Source organism: Podarcis bocagei (assembly GCF_964188305.1).
Source record: "Podarcis bocagei genome assembly, chromosome: 9".
Classification (NCBI taxonomy): Eukaryota; Metazoa; Chordata; class Lepidosauria; order Squamata; family Lacertidae; genus Podarcis; species Podarcis bocagei.
The window spans coordinates 3,002,856-3,023,159 of NC_138134.1; the positions used below are offsets into that span (position 1 = coordinate 3,002,856).

General features: G+C 46.5%; 1 protein-coding gene across 2 annotated transcripts in view; it reads left to right on the forward strand.

The window, feature by feature from the left end:
* Positions 1-634: 634 nt before the first annotated feature.
* Positions 635-20,304, forward strand: part of CHRNB4 (cholinergic receptor nicotinic beta 4 subunit) — a 54,426-nt gene continuing 34,756 nt past the window's right edge. Inside the window, exons 1-6 of one of the 2 annotated variants that reach the window (XR_014011499.1) lie at positions 635-907; positions 3,612-3,757; positions 6,862-6,906; positions 7,846-7,955; positions 9,879-10,854; positions 12,394-13,243. Coding sequence is in view for 1 of the 2 variants with exons in the window: in XM_081207807.1 (XP_081063933.1) it covers positions 853-907; positions 3,612-3,757; positions 6,862-6,906; positions 7,846-7,955; positions 9,879-10,854; positions 12,394-12,534 (1,473 nt within the window). In the remaining variant the exon portion in view is untranslated. Of the gene's footprint in view, positions 908-3,611; positions 3,758-6,861; positions 6,907-7,845; positions 7,956-9,878; positions 10,855-12,393; positions 14,876-20,304 lie in introns of those variants that run through there. The other variant, XM_081207807.1, reaches the window with a different exon arrangement.

A 20,304-nucleotide genomic window follows, 5' to 3' on the forward strand; every position in this document is an offset into this window, starting at 1 on the left:
AGACCATTGGCCATGTGCCCCAGCCCTCCCTGCACCAAGGGTGGGGAATCTGTGGCCCTCCAGCTGTTGCTGGATTAGAACTCTACTGGCCCCACTTGATGGCAGTCAGGCGTCCAAGGGCATCTGCAGGGGCACAGGGGTCCCACTCCTGGTCTGCACTGACGGGCAGCAAACTGGCCAGGGTTTCAGGCAGGGGGTTCTAAGAAAAGGCTGCTGGATCAGCCAACGACCTGGCTAGCCAGACATCCTGCACAAAAGCAGCGCTCTAGCCACCATGGCCAGGAGCCATCCCTACCCAGAGGGGCCAGGGGTTGAACCCGGGACCTTCTGGATGCCAAGCATGTGCCCCACCCCTGAACCACGAGGCCGCTCTCTCTGCTTTCCTTTCAGCTGAGAGGGTGTGGGTGAGCTGGGGGGAGGCCTGATGCCCACATTTATCCTGCAGTGGTGCTGGGGGCAAGTGCTGCCTGGACACGCACTGCTTTGGCCCACAGTTCTGTCTCTCTCCCCCCCCCCCCCGCTCTATTGCATCTAGCTAATGAACCACCCCTGTAAAGCAGCCTGGTCACATGGCCCACTTGCTCGTCCAGGGCAAGGGCGCTCAGTGGCCCGTCGACGTGGCTTCCCCCTTCTTCTCCCCACACGCGCACATCATGATGCCTCCTGCACATCTCCGGCTCTGGAAGCAGCTGCGGAGAGGGAGGGATCTCGGCTCCCCTGCTGGGTCCTACAGCCTCCCTGCTCGGGGCGCCTCGGGAGCTCGGCGGTGCTTTGCTTTCCCCCCCTGCCTGTCCTGCCCTGACGGCTGAGCCCCCCCTCAGAACAGGGCTCCCCTCCTTTCTTGCAACTGCCATGAGGAAGATCAACTGGCTCTCTCTCTTTGCCGGGCTTTCTTTTTATGTCAACGGTGAGTTGCCTTCTCTTTTCAATGCAGCTCCTGCAAAGGGACGGGAGCTTTGGAGCTATTCTTGAAGGCGGGGAGGGGGAGGGAAGCCATTCTTTGGGAAACGAAGGTTCTTCTCTAACTTTCAAGCAGGATTGCTTCTTTGAGGGGGGGGGATGCACGAAAGTTGAAGCACAATTTACGCGGAACAGGATTTCGATGGGATCAGGAAGACCGGCATGTAGTACAGACCTGCTTCACTGAACCGGTGCCAAAGCAGAACGACCAACAAATGTGCCTCGGCTGGGCATTGAGTCGAGGGGAGATGTCAGGAGGGAGTTTCCTGTCACTTTATGGGAATTACAGAAGCAAGACGCTCGAGGTCTTGCAACCCTTTTATTTGAGCAAGCGAGAAGCAATTGATCGTTGCGAAAGTGGTAAAAACAAGCCCCCGGCTGAAAATCCGAGCATAGGTATTTTCCTCCCGCATTGAGATGTCTCCGTAGCATCTCAGTGCGGAGCGGCGTTTAATAGGGTATTACTTTAGCCATGTTGTTCGATAACCCCATCCCCAGCCTCCCTCTTTGTTCTACCAGATTCCAAGGGAGCAAACTGGCTCGAATTCACAGGCTCTGACTTAACTAGGCGATGGATCTTGCTGTCCTTCCAAAAAAGGAAGGCGTTGTTTCGTTACCCAAGTTGTGCTTCGTTTACTGAATTTATGCACAGGGACTTTTTGTCGATAAAACATCGCATGTGTCTGGAGGGGAGAGTTAAGGCTGAAACAAAAAGAGAAAAAGAACGCTGACTTTTGACCTACACAAATATCTCTCTCTGTGTTCTGTTTTCGTTTTTTAAAAAATGACTTAGGTTTTTAAAGTGAGGATCCATTAGATCTTACTTGCCTCGGACACGATGCTGACATGATTTTGCTAGAGTGCAGTAGGCAACATTTAGGCAACATGAATAAATCATGTTCTAATAGAGCATCCTGAGAAGCAATAACAATGGCATTCAATAAAGACCTTGAGGCATCTTAAAATTTACATTTCCTCCCTGTTCTTTCCTGACATAGAGAAGGAGAAAGAAAATCTGGAATTACGTAAAGTCTAGCAAAGGATCCTTGCTTGTTGCAAATAGGAATCCTGATCATATAAACATTTGGATTAAGTGAGGGAGAGTGGCATTAGCCAGTCTAAAGTAGAAGACAGAGAAAAGAAGTTGCATGTAGTTTTTGCAATGTTGCAGAGCCTGTAAATGCATTTGCCAACTTCACAAGAAAGAAATTGATTCTGTTTCCAAGGTGCGCATGTGGTTGCTGTATTGACTGAGGTCTAGTGACTCACTTTGAATCCTTAGATAAGTGTATTCTGTGGAACTGAAACTGCTGCAGAATTAAACCAGCTGTAGGGGAAACATATCAGTTAGTTAAGTATCAGTTAGTGATTTTAATTCAGATTTTTAAATGACTGAATTGCTGTGTTTTTAAAATAATTTTCATAGGCTGCTTGAACAGGGTTGGCCCCCCTGGTGACTATGTTAATTGGTTGAATGAAAAGTTGCTAGCCTGTTGTGGCACAAGGAAACCACCAATCACACATATTGGTTTTTGGTGGTGGGAATAACCAGAGATTTAGCCATAATTTGTAATCTGACACAGTGGTGGCGATAATTTGGGTTATTTTGCTTTCAGAATATAATGTGCCCAGGACTTAATTTATGTAATAGTAGTAGTAGTAGTAGTAAGGGGAAGGACCTTAACACTGATTGAAGGAACAACATGAATTTTGGGCACCATTGAGGCGCCAACATAAAAATATATATTCCAAAGCAACCTACTGCTGACATCTAGTGGCATGTCCCTATTTGCCACAAAATGAGGAGAAAATAGCATTTGGCGGTGGAATAGGATTGGTAGTTTATAAAGAGTCTGGCTCTTAGATTATATTCTCCCATGGACCCTGCCTGGATTAGTGCAGTTGAAGTGGGGAAGAGGGCTGGGCAGGTACTGGTACATTTGAAAGAGAAGAAATTGGCAGGGAAAGGGTAAAGCAGCTGCGGGGGGGGCAGGCAGGGAGAGGCTTCAGTGGTTGGGGGTATTTTAACAGCAAAGAAGTAGACAGGAAGAGGGCTAAGCAAGTGGGGAAGGATTCGGAATGGAAGACGTGAGCGCCCCTTCCCTGGCTGCTTCGGCACTCTAAAGCTCTCTCCCAAGCCTGCGATTCCCATCAAGCTTTCATTACACGAATTTTCATGCAAAATGTTGTTCCACCACCTCAAGGTTATGTTGCTGTGTATGTGTGTGTGTGTGTGTGTGTGTGTGTGTGTGTGTGTGTGTGTGTATCTGTGATGGGGACGTGTTTTATGGTTTTTCCCCCATGGTTAGATTTTCTACTCAAAGGCTGTGAAGGAATGAAACCGTCCAGCCATTTGATGTGCTTGCTCTTAATTTTAAAATGGTTGCTTTCTGCTTAGAGTCATTCTGCTTTTGAGGCTGTTCTTCCTAGAGGGTTCAAAAAGTCATAGAATAGACCTATAATGAGTCCACCGAGAAACTGAATCCTATTTATCGTGTGGGGGAAGAAACCTAGTTACTATGGGATCTAGAAACGTCACATAAATCTCCTACCCAATGTGTTTTCAATCCAATCCTCTCTGAAGTCAAGCAAGAGGAATGGTGGCACAGTGCTGCCATTTTGTGACCCGGTTGCCATTTCCTGTTTTATAGGAAGCGACTCAGCTGATGCTGAGGAGAGGCTGATGAACCACCTCCTGAACACATCTCGCTACAACAACTTAATCCGCCCTGCCTTCAACTCCTCACAGCTGGTCGTTATAGAATTGCAGGTTATCCTGGCCCAGCTCATCAATGTGGTGAGTCTGAGCATCCCTTCCATCGCTCCTTCCTGGCAAAATCTACGACTGTGTAGGTCACATCATGAGCTTTGGGACTGGACCAGCGCGTGGGAACTCTTCCATGAAGGCCGGCCATGCAGAGTCTGCACACACTGACACTGTTGCCTCCACAACCCTGGAGACGGGGGGTGGGATGGGGTAGGGGGTTCAGTGAAGTCTGGCCATGGTTGGACTTATTCTCAGAGACCTGTCTGAAGAAGACCGTTCTTCGCTGACAGTGACGTAGCACCTGAGGTGTCTGCTATTACAGAGATGGGTCTTTCCTTTAACAGACCACTAGGCCCATCCCCATAATCCAGACCCCCTTTTCCTAAGCCACTGGGACCCTCCTCCAGATAAGACTCCACTTGGGCCTCATTCCCTGTCCCACTAGCACCATCCCTTGGGTCAGCCTCTTCTGTGAGGACCTCTCACTCGTCTCCCACACTGGACTAGCCTCTCCATGGCGTATCCATGGGATTCATGACACCAGTGACCCCAAAAGGTTGGGGACAACATCAGGAGAGCCTGCTGGATCCGGCCCATGGCCCATCTAGCCCAGCATCCTGTTCTCATAGTGTCTGAACTGTTGCCTTTGGGAAACCAGCCAGCAGGATCCGAGTCCAAGAGCCCTCTCCCTTCCTGTGGCTTCCAGCAACATGGCTGCCTCCAGCTGTGGACACCTAGGCAGAGGCATCCTGATTGGCAGCTATCAATAACCCCCTCCACCATGAATTCATCTAATTATTAATATTATTTATTGAATTTATATACCACCCTATACAAGGGAGTCTCAGGGAGGTTCACAGAATAAAATCAAGTTATAAAAACAAACAAAAAATACATAATAAAAATAAAAACAACCCAATAGTGCCCCCCCCCCCAAGTTTTAAAAGGGCGTAGGATCTCAACCAAAGGCCTGGTTAAAAAGGAACATTTTTATTCCACTTTTAAAGCCATCTAAGATGGTGGCCATCCTCGTTCTGTAGTTTAACTATGTGCTGTGTAAAGAAGAACATCCTTTGATGTGTCCTGACTTAAGCCTTCTTGCGGTTGAGCAGACATGTGAAAAGAAGCTTGAGTCCCTGGAGAGCTGCTGTGAACCAGAGGAGACAATGCCATCCTGAACACAGTAACCTGGGAGTCACTAGCACAGCTGGGGGGGGGGGCGAACTGGGCAACCACTTACCACAGGGGCAGCACTTACCCCAGGGGGTCTGCCGTGTGCCCAAGCCACATGTCTCTCCTGCTACGCCGCGGCCGGGAATGAGTCTCATTGAATTCTCAGGAAGCTTCCTGCAGCCCTCTGGTCTTGTCTGCATATGAAGACAGGCCATGCCTGCTAACTTTGCAGCTGATCTCTCTTTTCCTTGGTACAATGACTTGGAGTGACAAGAGCACATCCCACTTTGCGGAGTAAAGGCGGCAGCTATGCAGTTTTCCTACCCCCTCCCCCCTTTAGCCACCCACTTTAGTGCTGGATCCCACCCCCAAGAACCCCCCCCCTTTGTCTCTGTGCTCTATGGCTGCCTGGGCTCATGTTGCAAACTGGGGTTCCGGGGGGGGGGGCAGCTCTTGACCAGTTGAATGGCAGTGCTGCGTGGAAAGAGATCAGTTCCTCTGTGGGTTAAATGTATAAATTCATCTTGGAAATATTTTATTGGAAGTGAGTGACAGAAAGGAGAGAGACTTTAATCAACTTTAGTGAAATGTCCAATCTGCTTGAACGTCAAGTCCTGCAGCATCTAGGACCCTGAATACTCCCTAAATAAATATTAGAAGGTTCAGGACAGACAAACGTCTTCCTGCAGCACGTAGGAAAACTATGGCTTTTGCTCCCACAAGATGCAGTGGTGGACACCAAGTTGTATGGCTTTAAAAGATGGATTGGACAAATTCATGGCAGACTGGGCTATTAATGGCTGCTAACCCCATGGCTATGTTTTCCTTCTGTTGCTAGTGTGCCTCCTCTAAATACAGGTTACTGCAGATCACAAGTGGGGAGAGCTCTGCTGCGTTCAGGCCCTGCTTGGATTTCCCATGGGGGCATCTGACTGGCCCTGGCGAGAAAGAGGAAGCTGAACTAGATGGGCTTTGGCGCTTGAGGGTTTTCTTTTGTTCAGAAGAGCCCCAGCTCAGCTGTAGAGCAGAAGGCTCAACCTCCAATGCCATCTCCAGTATTCTGAAACCCTGGAGAGGCCCTGCCCTCAGCATAGGCGATACTGAGCTCGATGGATCCATGAGTCTGATTCAGAATAAAGCAGCTTCATGTATTCCTCTTCTGTAGGACTCTTCTTGTGCTCCTAGGTTCCCACCCTAGCAGAATCCACCCAGTCCTCCTTCCTTTCCTCCTGGATTTCCCTTCCCCGCCTGTCCCAGGAGAGGTACAAGAGTAGCACAGCAGCACAGCAACTGCCAAAGCCATTCCCTTTTAGGTTGCGACTTGTCCATTAATTTTCCAATTTCTGTGTTGCCATGGGATTTTAAGAAATCTGCCTAGCAAAAGAGCCTGGAGCCTGGTTCATCAGAAAGCTCTCTAATCCAATTTCTCCTCTGTGGTTTATTTCCACCTCCAGCCACTTAGCCTCTTCCAGATGTTCCAAGGCTTACTGCCACATTTATTTTGTAATAATCTGAATAAACTCCACATAGAATCATGTCTGCTTCTAGAAGATTTAATGTCCCCTGGGCCACCCTGGTGCCTTACAGATGTTTTGGACTATGATGCCCATCTCCCCAGAGGTGTAGTTCACAACATCTGGACCAACATGACAGGCTATGAAGGCCTGCCTTAAAAGGAAACCTTTATTTTAGCATTAACTTTCATGGACGGGATGCAAAAATGCAATTCTGCCTCAGATGAAGTGGCCAGAGTGGTCCATCAAAGCTTGTGCTACAATACAGGCTGGCCTTCTGACGTCCCCAAGGGAACTGGGAGACTGCCTGCCTTGGTGCTTTCTACCTGAGTGCCCTTCTAGGTTCAGGAGAGAGGATGGAGGGAAGGGTATTCAAGCCTAATGAATGGATCCAATTAAGATACTGTTTACCACATAGATTTTCTGTGTCTTTCTCTTTCTCTTCAGAATGAGCGTGAACAGATCATGACTACCAACGTCTGGCTCAATCAAGTAAGCATCCCGTGGATACATAATTTCTGCTCTGTTAATTTACAAACCCATCCTCTCATCATATTGGTATCTGAGAATTTGGAAGGTTGCTATGACGTCCAGCTTGGTTTATTTTTGAAGGCTGCAGTCCTATAACCATTTCCCTATAGCCATTTACCATACATACTGTAGCTACTCCAGCTCAACTGAGTGCACTTTGAATAGTTGTGAATGGGACGGTGCTCTGAGGAATCACAGTGAATCCTGCAATCATAGATTTACAGGGCTGGGAAGCTGCTTATCTGCCACATTTTGGCACAGATTTCAAGGTTCACAGCATCTGTTCCGCTCCCATCACATTGTTGTAGATAACTGTTTTTTTCTCTCTATTTAAACTAGATAAATGTACAGAGCACTTTTTCTTTCACAGTATATTTGTACGTTTTGGAGGAGAGGGAGTGACTTATGTTCTCATTAGTCTTATGTACTTATATGCCTACTCAGCCACTTACACCTGTGGAACTGGCCCCACATTTGTAAGAAATCAGTAGTTTAGTGTGGCAGCACTGAAAACTCCCTGCACCTTGACATTAGGCAGGTGCCTCCCCTGTACGCCTTCTAAAAATGGGGGGGGGGGGCTATTCAGACATGTTGAACACTGGCATGCTTTTTACTTATGTGTTGAATATTTTTAAAAGTTGTAAACAGTTTTTAATAAAAAAAATCTTTTGTAAACTGGTTTTATTACAATCCAGCGCTATATAAATCTTGTAAAATTAACTAAATAGATGATGGTGTTGCAGCAGCAGCTGGCGTGTGTGTGTGTGTGTGTGTGTGTGTGTGTGTGTGTGTGTGATTCTAATTGTATTTTGTACAAAAAGGCTGCCAAACCATTAACTGTGCAAGTCTGTTGTGCAATGGGAACAGCGACTCAAAGTGTGGGTTGTGTCCTGCTTCTAGGAATGGACGGACTACCGCTTAGCCTGGGAGCCCTCGGAGTACGAAGGCATCAATAAGCTGAGAATACCAGCTAAGAAAGTCTGGTTGCCCGACATTGTTCTATACAACAAGTAAGTTTGTACAACTCGGTGCTATGAAGGAAATGTCTGACTTAGGACCAGATTCCATCCCTTTTTTAAAAAGAAGCCTTCCTGCCATGGTGGATAGAAAGCCTGAGCCTCCTCTGACACCCCCCCCCCCCCGCAATTCAGGTGGGACCCTGGTGGCCTGGGGTGGGGGGGCCATAGCGCAGGAGTCCCAGGCTCCGCCTCCACTGGCATCTCCCCTGCCTGGAATCTCGGAGGTCCTTTGCTGCCAGTCAGTGTCAAGAATACTGAACTAGATGGACTAGATGAATACTGAACTAGATGGGAGAGACCAGGGTTCGAATCCCTACTCCTCCATGAAGCTCTCCCTGGGTGGGCCCGTGGGCTCACTCTCAGCCTAACCTACCTCTCAGCTGATGGGTGTTGGGTAAAATCCTGCCAGATCAGATACATAACCCGTGGGTCCTGATGGATCATGCAGCCAAGTCAGCTTTCTCAGCCCCAGGCTTTCTGCTTGGGAAGAGCCTCGCACTTCAGGTGCCCTGGAACTACTCTTGAAGGAAGCATGTTGACCTGCTCGTCCCACCCACTGCTCAAAATCATCCTGCAGGGGGGAGACCAATAAGGCTCTTGCCTGCTGGGCCTAAAAGACTTCCCACCCCTGAGCTAAGCCCAATACCTCAAGGACTGCCCCCCCAGCCCAGCCCAGCCCAGCCCAGCCCTGACCCTTCAGTTGCCACCAGAGGCCCTTCTCCACGCTCCCCCTCCCAGGAGGTCCTGAGGCAACAGCATGAGAACAAGGCCCTTTATGGTGGCTCCCCACTTACACAACGCTCTCCCCAGGGACACTTGCCTGGCACCATTGTTACATGCCTTTAGGTGCCAGGCAAGACATCTATCCATGGATTTATTTATTTTTTGCATGACAGGTGGAATGTTTTAATCTTGTTTTGAAAAGAAGAAAAAATTGTCTTTTAAATTTTTCTTTTAATGCTGGTTTTAATCTACGTTCGTGTTTGTTTTCTACTTAAAATATTGTAAGTCACTTTGCATTGCCAGCTAATTATTATTATGAGTGGCTTTCTTCCTTGCCTCATGACTGTAGGGATGGGATAGCATTGTAATATATTGGTACTGAATCTGGATAAGCAGAAACACCAACTATTTATGGGCTCTTTCATGGTCTTTCATTGTCCAAAAGCCCCAATATTTTATTATCGGAATTAGTTTTGAATCATAGACTCCTAGAATTGTAGAGTTGGAAGGGACCCTGAGGATCATCTAGTCCAGCCCCCCGAGATACAGGAATATGCAGCTGGCCCTCACTGGGATCGAACCTTCAACCTTGGGGTTATCAGCACCATGCTCTATTTGTGTTTTTTTTTAAATGATATTTATTAAAGTTTCAAAGAAAAGAATTACATGAATTAAAAAAGAAGAAAAAGAAAGACAAAAATAAAAATAGAAGAAAAAATACAAAATACAAAAAAAGATAAAAAACACTTAAAAAAATACATCAGTCTTTCATACCTTACATTCATTTCCTTGTTTCTGTGACCTCCTCACGCCTCCCTTTTTTGTATTCCAATTCAGTTAGTTAATTCAGCAATTTCTTTCCCTCTTTGTTTTTATCTTAGTCCTTTAACATAATATATTATAACTTTGGATTCTCACCTGTTTACAATCCATTTTTACATACACCTTTATAACATTGCTGCTTAAACCACTTAACTTCATTCTGATATCATTCTAACATTCATTAATTTTGCAGTATTTCTGTAAATAGTCTTTAAATTTCTTCCAATCTTCTTCCACCGACTATCAGCACCATGCTCTAACCAACTGAGCTGTCCAGGCTGGTTCAGGTTACAAAAACTGGCTGGCCTTAGCAGCGCTTTGAAACCCACAAGTCCTTTTCTATAGTTACATTTTTCTTGACTCCTTTAGTGCTGATGGAACATATGAAGTCTCTGTTTACACCAACGTGATCGTGAAGAATAACGGGAGCATGTTGTGGCTGCCTCCAGCCATCTACAAGAGCGCCTGCAAAATTGAAGTGAAGCATTTCCCCTTTGACCAACAAAACTGCACCTTGAAGTTCCGGTCATGGACTTATGATCACACCGAAATCGACATGATCCTTAAAACCGGCTCGGCCAGCATGGATGACTTCACACCCAGTGGTGAATGGGACATTGTGGCGCTCCCGGGGCGGCGAACTGAGAACCCCTTGGACCCAAACTACGTGGATGTGACATACGACTTCATCATTAAACGGAAGCCTCTTTTTTACACCATCAACCTCATCATCCCTTGTGTGCTCATAACATCCTTGGCCATCCTCGTCTTCTACCTGCCGTCAGACTGTGGAGAAAAGATGACGCTGTGCATCTCTGTCTTGCTCGCTTTGACTGTGTTCTTGCTCCTGATCTCCAAAATCGTACCCCCAACATCGCTGGACGTCCCGCTGATTGGGAAGTACCTGATGTTCACAATGGTCCTGGTGACGTTCTCCATTGTGACCAGTGTCTGCGTGCTGAATGTGCACCACAGGTCTCCCAGCACCCATGCGATGCCTCCATGGGTGAAGGTGGTCTTCCTCAAGCGGCTGCCCAACTTCCTGTTCATGAAGCGCCCAGAGAATAACTCCATGAGGCAAAGGCTGTCCGGCAGCAAGAGGAGCAAAGCAGACACGTTTGGCAGCAACCCGTCGGACCTGTATAAGGGCTCCTCCACTTACTTTGTGAACACAGCCTCTGCCAAAAAATACGACCTGAAACTGATGGAAAACCCTGATCACATTGGCAGCCATCAGGATGTCAGGCTACGGTCATCGGCAAAGTTTTCTCCTGAGGTCCAGGAAGCTATTGAGGGAGTCAGTTTCATAGCAGACCACATGAGAAGTGAGGACAACAATGAGACTGTAAGTAGCACAAGGAACCTTTCATTTCCCCACCACACTTGATCCCACAGTCTCTAGAAATCTCAGGCAATTTGAGGGCCTCTGTCTTATTGGGCGTTCATGATGGTTTGTGTTCATGGCGGTCCTCTTGCCTCTTGGTGCCCCATAGGTAATCCCACTCCCCCTGGTCAGATTCAGGACACACAGCACAGAGTTAAACTATGGAACTCCCTCCTCCAGGAGGGCACCAATATAGATGGCTTTAGAAGAGGATTAGACCATTTCATGGGGCAGAGGGCTGTAGATGGTTACTGGCCACAAAGCCTATGCTCTGCTTCCACAGTTGGAGACACGAAATGCTTCTGAGTGCCAGGCGCTCGAAAGCACAGGAAGGGAGAGGACTCTTGGGCTCGGATCCTGCTTGCAGGCTTCTCACTGGCGCATCTGATTGGCTACTGTGGGAACAGGATGCTGGACTTGATGGGCCAGGGGCCTGATCCTGCAGGCTTTTCTTATGTTCTCTCTTGCTTTCTCCAGCATGGCGGCCTCCAGTCTCTTCTTTGGGACCCAGGGGGCTAGAGCTAGAATTAAAAACTTCCATTTTGTTCAGTAAAAAAGTATACCTCATCTAGCATGCTGCATTGCAATGGCTACAACAGGCAGGAAAAAATATGTTGGGGGTCATAGATGGACTCACAAGCAATTTGCAAGTGGTCCATGATGGGGTAAAAGTTTGGCCCCAATGGCTTTATTGACCTACCGTAATTCAACAAAGCTTTTTTACTGGTTTTGTGGAACTGCCCATTTTAAACAAAGATGGTTGTAGCCATAGGAGCCAACTCCTAGGGGCCATGGGGGCTTCAGCCCCCAAAATGAAATATTTGAGGGGTCCGAGCCCCCAGAAAGTTATAGGGTATTCCCATTCAAATGGTGTGGGTGCACTGTGTCATGTGATCGATTATGTGGGGCAGGGCTTACCTGGCCCCCACAATATTTTATTCAAGTTGGCACCCCTGGTTGTAGCATACGGATTAGGCCGGCGTTCTTCAATGTTGCATCCCCAGGTGTTCTTGGATTACAACTCCCATCACCGCGGCCCTCTTAGCCAAAGGCCAGGAATGATGGGGCCTGTCATCCAAAAACAACTCCTCGGTCAGAGGGGGGTGGAGGGTCAAAACAGCCTCCCACCGGAGGTGGTACCTGGAGGAGGAGGAACCACCAGCCATTGAAGCCTTGCAGCTGCTGTATTCAGTCCCCCCCCAGCTCCTCCCAATGTCCTGATGTCACGCACATGACATTGCCCCCCCCATCACCCTCGTAAGGTGGTCTTCTGGGCTTGAGGCTGAATTAAGCAGTGTGCCTTTCTGACCCTCATATCTTCTGGAGCCTCAGACTGATTCCCAGATTACTTCTTATCTGGTATTTAAAATTCATCAGTATGAAATGATCGAACGTAAGTTTCATAAACACCATGCAAGGGAGGCACAGTGGGACGGGCACTTGGGCACTTTATGCAATGGATAAGTCATTAAATTATTTAATTGAGTTTTTCTCTTCTAGGTCATTGAAGACTGGAAATATGTTGCCATGGTAGTGGACAGACTGTTTCTCTGGATATTTGTCTTTGTTTGCGTGGTGGGGACGGTTGGATTATTCCTGCAGCCGCTGTTCCAAAACCACTCAATTGGTGTGAGCCCTTAAACGGGTAAATCCGAGACCTAGGATTGCTTATTCACTGACCGGGCTGGACTCTCTTTTGAGTTCCACAAGTGTAATTTCAAAGTCCAGTCATTTGAGCAGGATTTATTTATTTATTTTTACTAGGGTTGGGATAACATAAAATCATTATTTGATTTAATCAACTTCTTTAAGGTGGGCTTATATCCCACGTGACACTTTAGCCTGGGTGTTGGCGCTGAGTGAGGTGTTGACGAAAACTGGCAAAAACAATTAGGAAACAACTGTACATTTAACCCCTGTCCCCAAATGCCGGCCCTTACATGGCTTCCAAAATACAATCCAGCCAGGGCTCTGGTGGGCCTCCAGGTCATGAGAATCCCATGTGTGCTCAGCAGGTAGGGAGAGATCATCCCTCTAGGCATCCTTTAAAGTTGGAACAGTTTCATTTCTTCAGACTTTTCAGCAAAATACTCCATCTTCAGTGTTGCCTCTTTATTAATTTCATTTAAACAGAGGTTGGGTGCCCATCTGTTAAAGACTCTTTAGCTGTGATTCCTGCATTGTTGGGCGTTGAACTAGATGACCCTTGGGATCCCTTACAACTCTATAATTCTGTAAAAACACTTGTTTTCAGCTCACATACATTTATATCTTTTTTCAGCACAATTTCTCTCCCCCACAGTAGGAGCCCGGGAACATGCACGGCCTGTCAAGCACAGGCTTGGTCTGTGTCGTTTGGCAACCTTCTTCAGTAGGAAGTGTGCACTGGGGGCACACACGATGCTAAAGCAAAGCTTAGTGTTGCAAAAATGAGTCTAGGCAAGTCTTAGCCTCATGTGCTGCCCTTCCTCTCGGGGTTGAGAGGAGACGATTGGAAGCGCTGGCTTCCATTTCAGATGCACTACAGCTTGCCATGCTGTCTGAACCTGGCAGACTGCCGCTGGTGCTTTGCAGAGGCAAGCTGGCTTCAAACCATAGTTTAAGAAGCTATCTTGTTTGCACGAACTGAAATTAAGCTCAGTTTAGAGATCAGATGTCCCATTGTGGCTGTGCTGGAGGAGTGGGGAATGGGGAGCACGAGAACCAAAGGCTCACTGCAGATCATGGGTCAGCAAACTAAGGCCCATGGGCCGGATCAGGCCCAATTGACTTCTAAATCCAGCCCTCAGACAGTCCGGGAATCACTGCATGGATCGCTAGCATGCATGTTCTTTCCATCTCCCTCACACGGCAGCACCTCCTCCCTCCCTCCTCCTGGCTTCTCCCCGCCCTGCCTAGAGGAGGAAGAGGGATGGGCTTTGCTGGTGCCAGCCCCTCTTTGGAGCCCTTTCACACACCGCTCATCATCCCTCCGCCACCGCCACCAGCCCCTGCCACTCGCAAGACACAGGAGCCGTGGTTGACTGAGCGCGCCTCTCAAGCAGCCGCCATTTAAAGCCGCCCCTCTCTGGAGCCCTTTCGCGCACCACTCACCATCCCTTGTTCACCCCCCCCCAATATAGTCCAGCCCCCCGCAAGGTCTGAGGGACAGTGGACCAGCCCCCTGCTGACAAAGTTTGGGGCCCCCTGCTGCAGATCATCCTTGTACTCAGCCACACCATTAGGCAGAGTGGGGTGTTTGCCACAGGCAGCAGATGAGATACTGAGGGTCGGAGGTTGGAGGGCTGTGTGGAGCCTGCCCTGCGACCCTCATGCTGCCCGCTCACCAGTGCAGAAGTAAGATTCAACTGCTGGTCCAGCTGACTTCAGACGGCGGAATGTGCTCTTGTCCTTCACCTCAGGCAGCAAAATGCCCGGCTGGCACTGACCACAGTTAGCAGAGAGCTGGCTAACTGGCACCCCCCCCGCAGATGTCATTGGATTCCAACGCCCATCAGTCTACGCCAGTCTAGCCAATGGCCAGAGATGATGGGAGTTGCAGTCCATCAGCTCCTGCAGGCCCAGATTTCCAGCCCCTGGTTGACGTCATGTGCAGGTTGAACCAAAGGGTCTTTCAGACACCAGGGGACCTGGTGTGAGAGGAAATGCCTGAATGCTCCTAGGCTAAAGTCTTAAGGCACAGGAGATGGCAGCATGGCAGTCCACAGCATGGAGGGAAATGAGGAAAAAGTGGAAGGCAGGGACAGAAAGAGTCAGACAGGTGCAGGCATATGTAGTCAAAATAATAAAATAAATAAATCAAGTGGACGCCATGCAACAGGCTGCGGTTAAAGGTGGGATCCAGGTCTGGAAAAACTGAATTGAATGCAAATTACTTTATTTTCGTCTTTTACAGAAATGGGAGGAGGTATGTTTGGAACTTGCAGATTTTTCTCTGTAGGCACAAAGACAGTCTATTAAAATAGTATTTTACTTAAAACGCTTTCAGAGTGGGAGTCCTCTTTATTTCACAGGGTGCTCTGTTGCTCTGGTGCTTGTTTCCACAAAATGCACCACACCTGATTTATAGTCCTTTCCTGTTTCAGCCAAAACACTGATTGTTCGAAGACAACAGACTAACACAAAGGATTATGCAAACATGTTGTTATGGGTTTCCTAACTGATTCCTACGGGTCTGGGCTGCCTGAGGCAATACCTGTCCCAGTAATATGCCTCCACCCTTTATGAGAGCTAAGAGCTAGTTGATGGTCTGTGGAGATGACCCATCAGGATTGGTTGGGGGAAAGCAAGGTGGCTCTACATAAGAAGAACAATAGATTGCAGTAGCAGTGAAACTGATACAGGGCACCTCCAGATGGTCACTGTTTCGCAGGAGTGAAAATTTTAGGCTTGGATTAGGATTGAAGAGTTCTGTTGCCCATGTGTAACAAATTCACTTAAAAAAAGCTGGCATTTTGCAGTTTGGAAAGTGACAGGGGAAATGCATGGAAAAGGATGGGATGAACAAATGTTTAAGGGGAACATGTATAAACACCCCAAGAGCAAATGAGGATGAATGCAAGATGAGTGCCCATTATTGTATAACCAACCTGCAAACAAACTGGAATGACTGTTCAAAGCTCAGAAGCACATCAGTCTACTTTCCATGTCATGGTAAAGTACACGAACACAACTTTCTGAGTTGTTGTGGGCAAAGGAAACAAGCCACAGTTCCTGGCTTAGCCAACGAGGGATCCTGGTTTGTTTCACACCAACAAACCATACAAAGCCTTGGCTACAGAACATGGTTCATTGGGAGCAAAGCAAACTGAAAGCCTTTGCTTGTGGTTTGTTTCCTCCCAGTAAGAGTGGGAAGAATCAAAGCAGCCAGAGTTGGCACCTTCACCGTAACTGTTAGCTATGTAACCTGATGTGCAAATGAGGCCAGCGGGACAGAGATCCAAGTTTGGCTTCCGTGAGCATCTTAGGTGCTGGCTTTCTCCACAGATCTGAAGTGAGAGCAATGGGCTTTGGGTGCCTGCTATTTAAGCTATGTGCCTCCATTTACATTCGGACATTACAAAACACCAAATCAGCCTCTGAGCAGTCAGAAAAGTAGGGTGAGCTACTCTGGATAGAAAAGTATTATGTTTGGTTTAATTGATTATTTGGTGAAGGACATATGTCTAAGATCTTGTTTCATTATAACCTTTATTTGTTACAGTGTTTTACATTTACATTCCCCACCCATGTATACTGGATACAGCAATATGAGAAAAAATGAAATATGTTTATGAAATGAGAAGTGGGGTGAAAATAACAATATACATAGAAATCACACAGACATCATCCTGGCTCCTGACTTATCGAAGTGGAGAAACGTTTCAGAGGCAGCACTACTAGTCACATCACAAAGCTACATCCTGTTGAGCACAACGGGAGAGAAAAGGACACGGGAGGAGCTCCTCAGATGATCTCAGATGATGTGCAGAAGAGGGACTGGTCAGGGTCCTGAAAGCAGCGCCAGTTCCTCCATAATCAACACCATCTCATTGGAGCCTCACAAGGCTGTTTCTTGCCAGCAAATTCAGACATCTGTCTCTTTGGCTGACTACATTCCAACTCTCAAATTGTTTCTCAGCATCCCACCGGAGCAGTTAGCTAGTAGCCACCAACCATCAGTGTTCCCTTGAAACATCCTCTAGACAACCCCCATTAAAGAGACATCTCTGGCTATTAGACAAAATGGAACCATCTACAATAGGGATGAGGAATCTGAGGCCTTCCATATGCTGCTAGACTGTAACTCCCACCATCTCTAACCATTGGAACCATCTCCACAAACTCTTGGCAGTGCTGAATGGCACTGATGGGAGTTTGAGTCCAACAACCTTGAGGGATGTAGGTTATCCATCCCTGATATAGAACAAGAAGTCTTGCTCAGTAAGAATCAGCCTGGGTTCTACAAGTTCTGTCTCACTAAGGTTTTAGAGCTTTTCGAAAGTGGCAACAAGCATGTAGACAAGGGTGAACTGGTAGACATTGTGCATTTGGATTAAAACAAACAAACAAATGAACACAAAATGTGTATACCAGTCAAACTCATATACCTAATCATAAAAAACCTCTAAGTGGTTTACATAAAGTGTTTTTCAAAAAGCTTTTGATAAAATCTCACCAAAGGTGTCTGAGTAAGCTTAGCACTAATGGGTTGAAAGTCCTATTATGGACCTTGAGCTTGTTTGGGGGTTCTAGCAGGGGAGCGCAGCTATCGTATACCCTTGACTGAAGAACGGTACACTCCTTCTATCTGGGATGGTTGTCCTCTTCCACCGAGCGTGAAGCTTTGGGAGGGACACACATGGAGCAGTGAGGGAGGAAGGGGACACCAGCCTAACCAGCCAGATCAGCCAAATCAACCCTGGCAATCAGTGGGGTGACAGGTGTCACAGCGAGATCGCCCTCACATCCCTACTAGCAAAAATAGCAGCGGTAAAAATTAATGTTTTGCCAAAAATGCTCTTCCTTTTTCAGACAGTCCCAGTAATGGTGAAAGATGATTGCCTCAAAAGATGGCAAAATTTCCAAGTTTATCGGGGGGGAGGGGGGAGACAAGAATTAAACATAAGAGAGCCAGCGTGGTGTAGTGGTTAAGAGCAGTGGACTCGTAATCTGGGCAACCGGGTTCGCGTCCCCGCTCCTCCACATGCAGCTGCTGGGTGACCTTGGGCCAGTCACACTTCTTTGAAGTCTCTCAGCCCCACTCACCTCACAGAGTGTTGTTGTGGGGGAGTAAGGGAAAGGAGAATGTTAGCCGCTTTGAGACTCCTTCGGGTAGTGATAAAGCAGGATATCAAATCCAAACTACTACTACTACTACTACTACTATTCTTCTTCTTCTTCTTCTTCTTCTTCTTCTTCTTCTTCTTCTTCTTCTTCTTCTTCATAAGATACTTACAGATACAAAAGAAAGAGACGGTTTTGCCCTCCCAGACCTTAAATTGTATTATGAGGCTGCATGTTTGGTATGGATCAGGGACTGGATAAATCTGGAAAAGGAAGAAGCATTGGACTTAGAAGGCCACGATAACAGATTTTGATGGCATGCATATTTATGGTATAGGAAAGGAAAAGTGCATAAAGGATTTTACAATCATATAATTAGGAAATCATTAATGAGGGTCTGGGAGAGATATAAAGATTTAATAGAACAAAAGACACCTTGGTGGCGCTCACCAATTGAAGCTTTGCTGCTCAAACCACTTAGGAAAAAAGGGAAGTGGCTTACATACAATGATTTATTAAAAGATGAAGAAGGAAAATGGAAATTAAAAGAGTATGAGGAAATAAAAGATCATTTTCAGAGTTGGTTACATTACAGGCAATTACATGAGATATACAAAGAAGATAGCAAGAAAGAATTTAGTTATACCACTTCTAGATTTCAAAAGGAAGTTATAGAAGGAAAAGTGAAGTTGCTGAAGGGTACATATAGTAAGTATCCTGTTAGAATGGGAAACAAAAGACAAGGAAGTAAAATTGGTCATGATCAAATGGGCACAAGATATAGGACACAACATACACTTTGAGGATTGGGGAAAACTGTGGAAAACAGACTTAAATTTACAGACTGTTCTCTTCTGAAAGAAAACTATATGAAAATGATGTATAGATGGTATATAACACCAGTACAGATAGCAAAAATGTACAAAACCCTGGTGAAACATATGCTGGAAATGTAAAGAAAAGGAAGGGACCTTCAATCATATGCGGTGGGAATGTAGAGAAAATTAAAAATTTTGGGAAATGATATATAATGAATTGAAGAAAATGTTTAGAATGACATTTGCAAAAAAACAGAAGCATTTTTATTAGGGATTGTAGGACAAGACCTGCCAAAGAAAACAAAGAATCTATTTATGTATGCAACAACAGCGTCAAGAGTCTTGATAGCACAAGGATGGAAGAATGAGGAAACCCCGACAAAAGAACAGTGGCAAGAGAAATTGATGAACTATGCAGAACTGCCTAAATTGACATACAAACTGCGAAATAAGGACAACTGTGACTTCAAAGAAGAATGGGAACTTTTTACAAACTACTTAAAAAAACAACAAAATGAATTGGACTCCATGGCAGGTTTTGAATAAAAATGCACAAATTTATTGATGGTTAACATAGTAGATGGATAATGTAAGCATTTATACAATTTTACAGTATGCAGAGAAAAATATGTGTTGAGAAATCAGAGAGAGGAGCTGAGAGAAGTCATGGCGGGGAGGGTTTGATGGGGAGGGGGGAGGGGGAAAATAATGAATATGATATGTTTTGATATTTTGATATGTTGAAATTGTTAATAATTGTTTTTAAAAAGAAGTCCTATTTTGGATCCAAAACAGGAAGAAGAGAGTAGGAAAAAATGGAGAGTTCTCAAGATTGGGGATGTATGGCAAAGCACTGGCACCCAAAAGCTAGTGCTTTTTAATTTGTTCAAGAATGAGCAATGAATTGGCCAGTCTTGTTGACAACAATTATTCAAATGTAAAAAAGGATATCGTCAAACAGGCTAACTGGACATTGAAATGGCAGGTGCCGTTCACTGTAAGGAATTGTAAGTTGATGCAAATTGGTGTAAAAAGGCCTTAACTTCCCATGTATGAGCTGATGGGGTCTGAGCTGGCAGCAACTGACCAGAAATGCGACCCAGGACACAGCAGCTTTGAAAGAGGCAAATTGCATGCTAGGAATCATTTAGGGAAGGGATTGAGAATAAAACTGCCAGTATCATAACGCCATAGTTCAACTGGGAGGAAAGCACCTTTGTTCATGGAGTGGATTGATAGCAGCAGGTGACAGGCCTTCTTACTGCTGTTGTACTTCTGAAAGAAGCAAACTTCCATAGCTGGGCTGGTGATGTTGATCACCATGATATGATTGCCCCGTCCTCCCTCCAAGGTCAGCAAAGACTGTGGTGCCTCGAAGATGCATGGTCTTCTTGCTGCAACCTAAGCAGAGGATGGAGGGGCTCACAGCATTAACACCCCAAAATTGTTGCACACCACTCCAGTCTTCCAGGGGTTCCAGGCATTTACCCATGGCTTGGGTTCCTTGGAATGAGGGTCAGTAGAGACGGTGGTGTCCTTAGGATATGTGATTTATTTAAATACTTCTCCCACGGTCCTAGCTTTGTCATCCAGCATGGCTCTGTCTCTCTGGCTTTGTGTGCTCACATCCCCCACATTCTAAGTACCAGCCAGGGGAAGGGGAGGAGCCACACCAGAGCCACGCATTGACCCTCTGGCACAGAATTTTTAATTAGGCTAAGCATGGTGCTCTGCTGTTCTATTCACAACCATTGCCTAGACCAGGCTTCCTCAGCCTCGGCCCTCCAGGGAGTCTTCTCTTCTCATGAGGTGGCCAAAGTATTGGAGC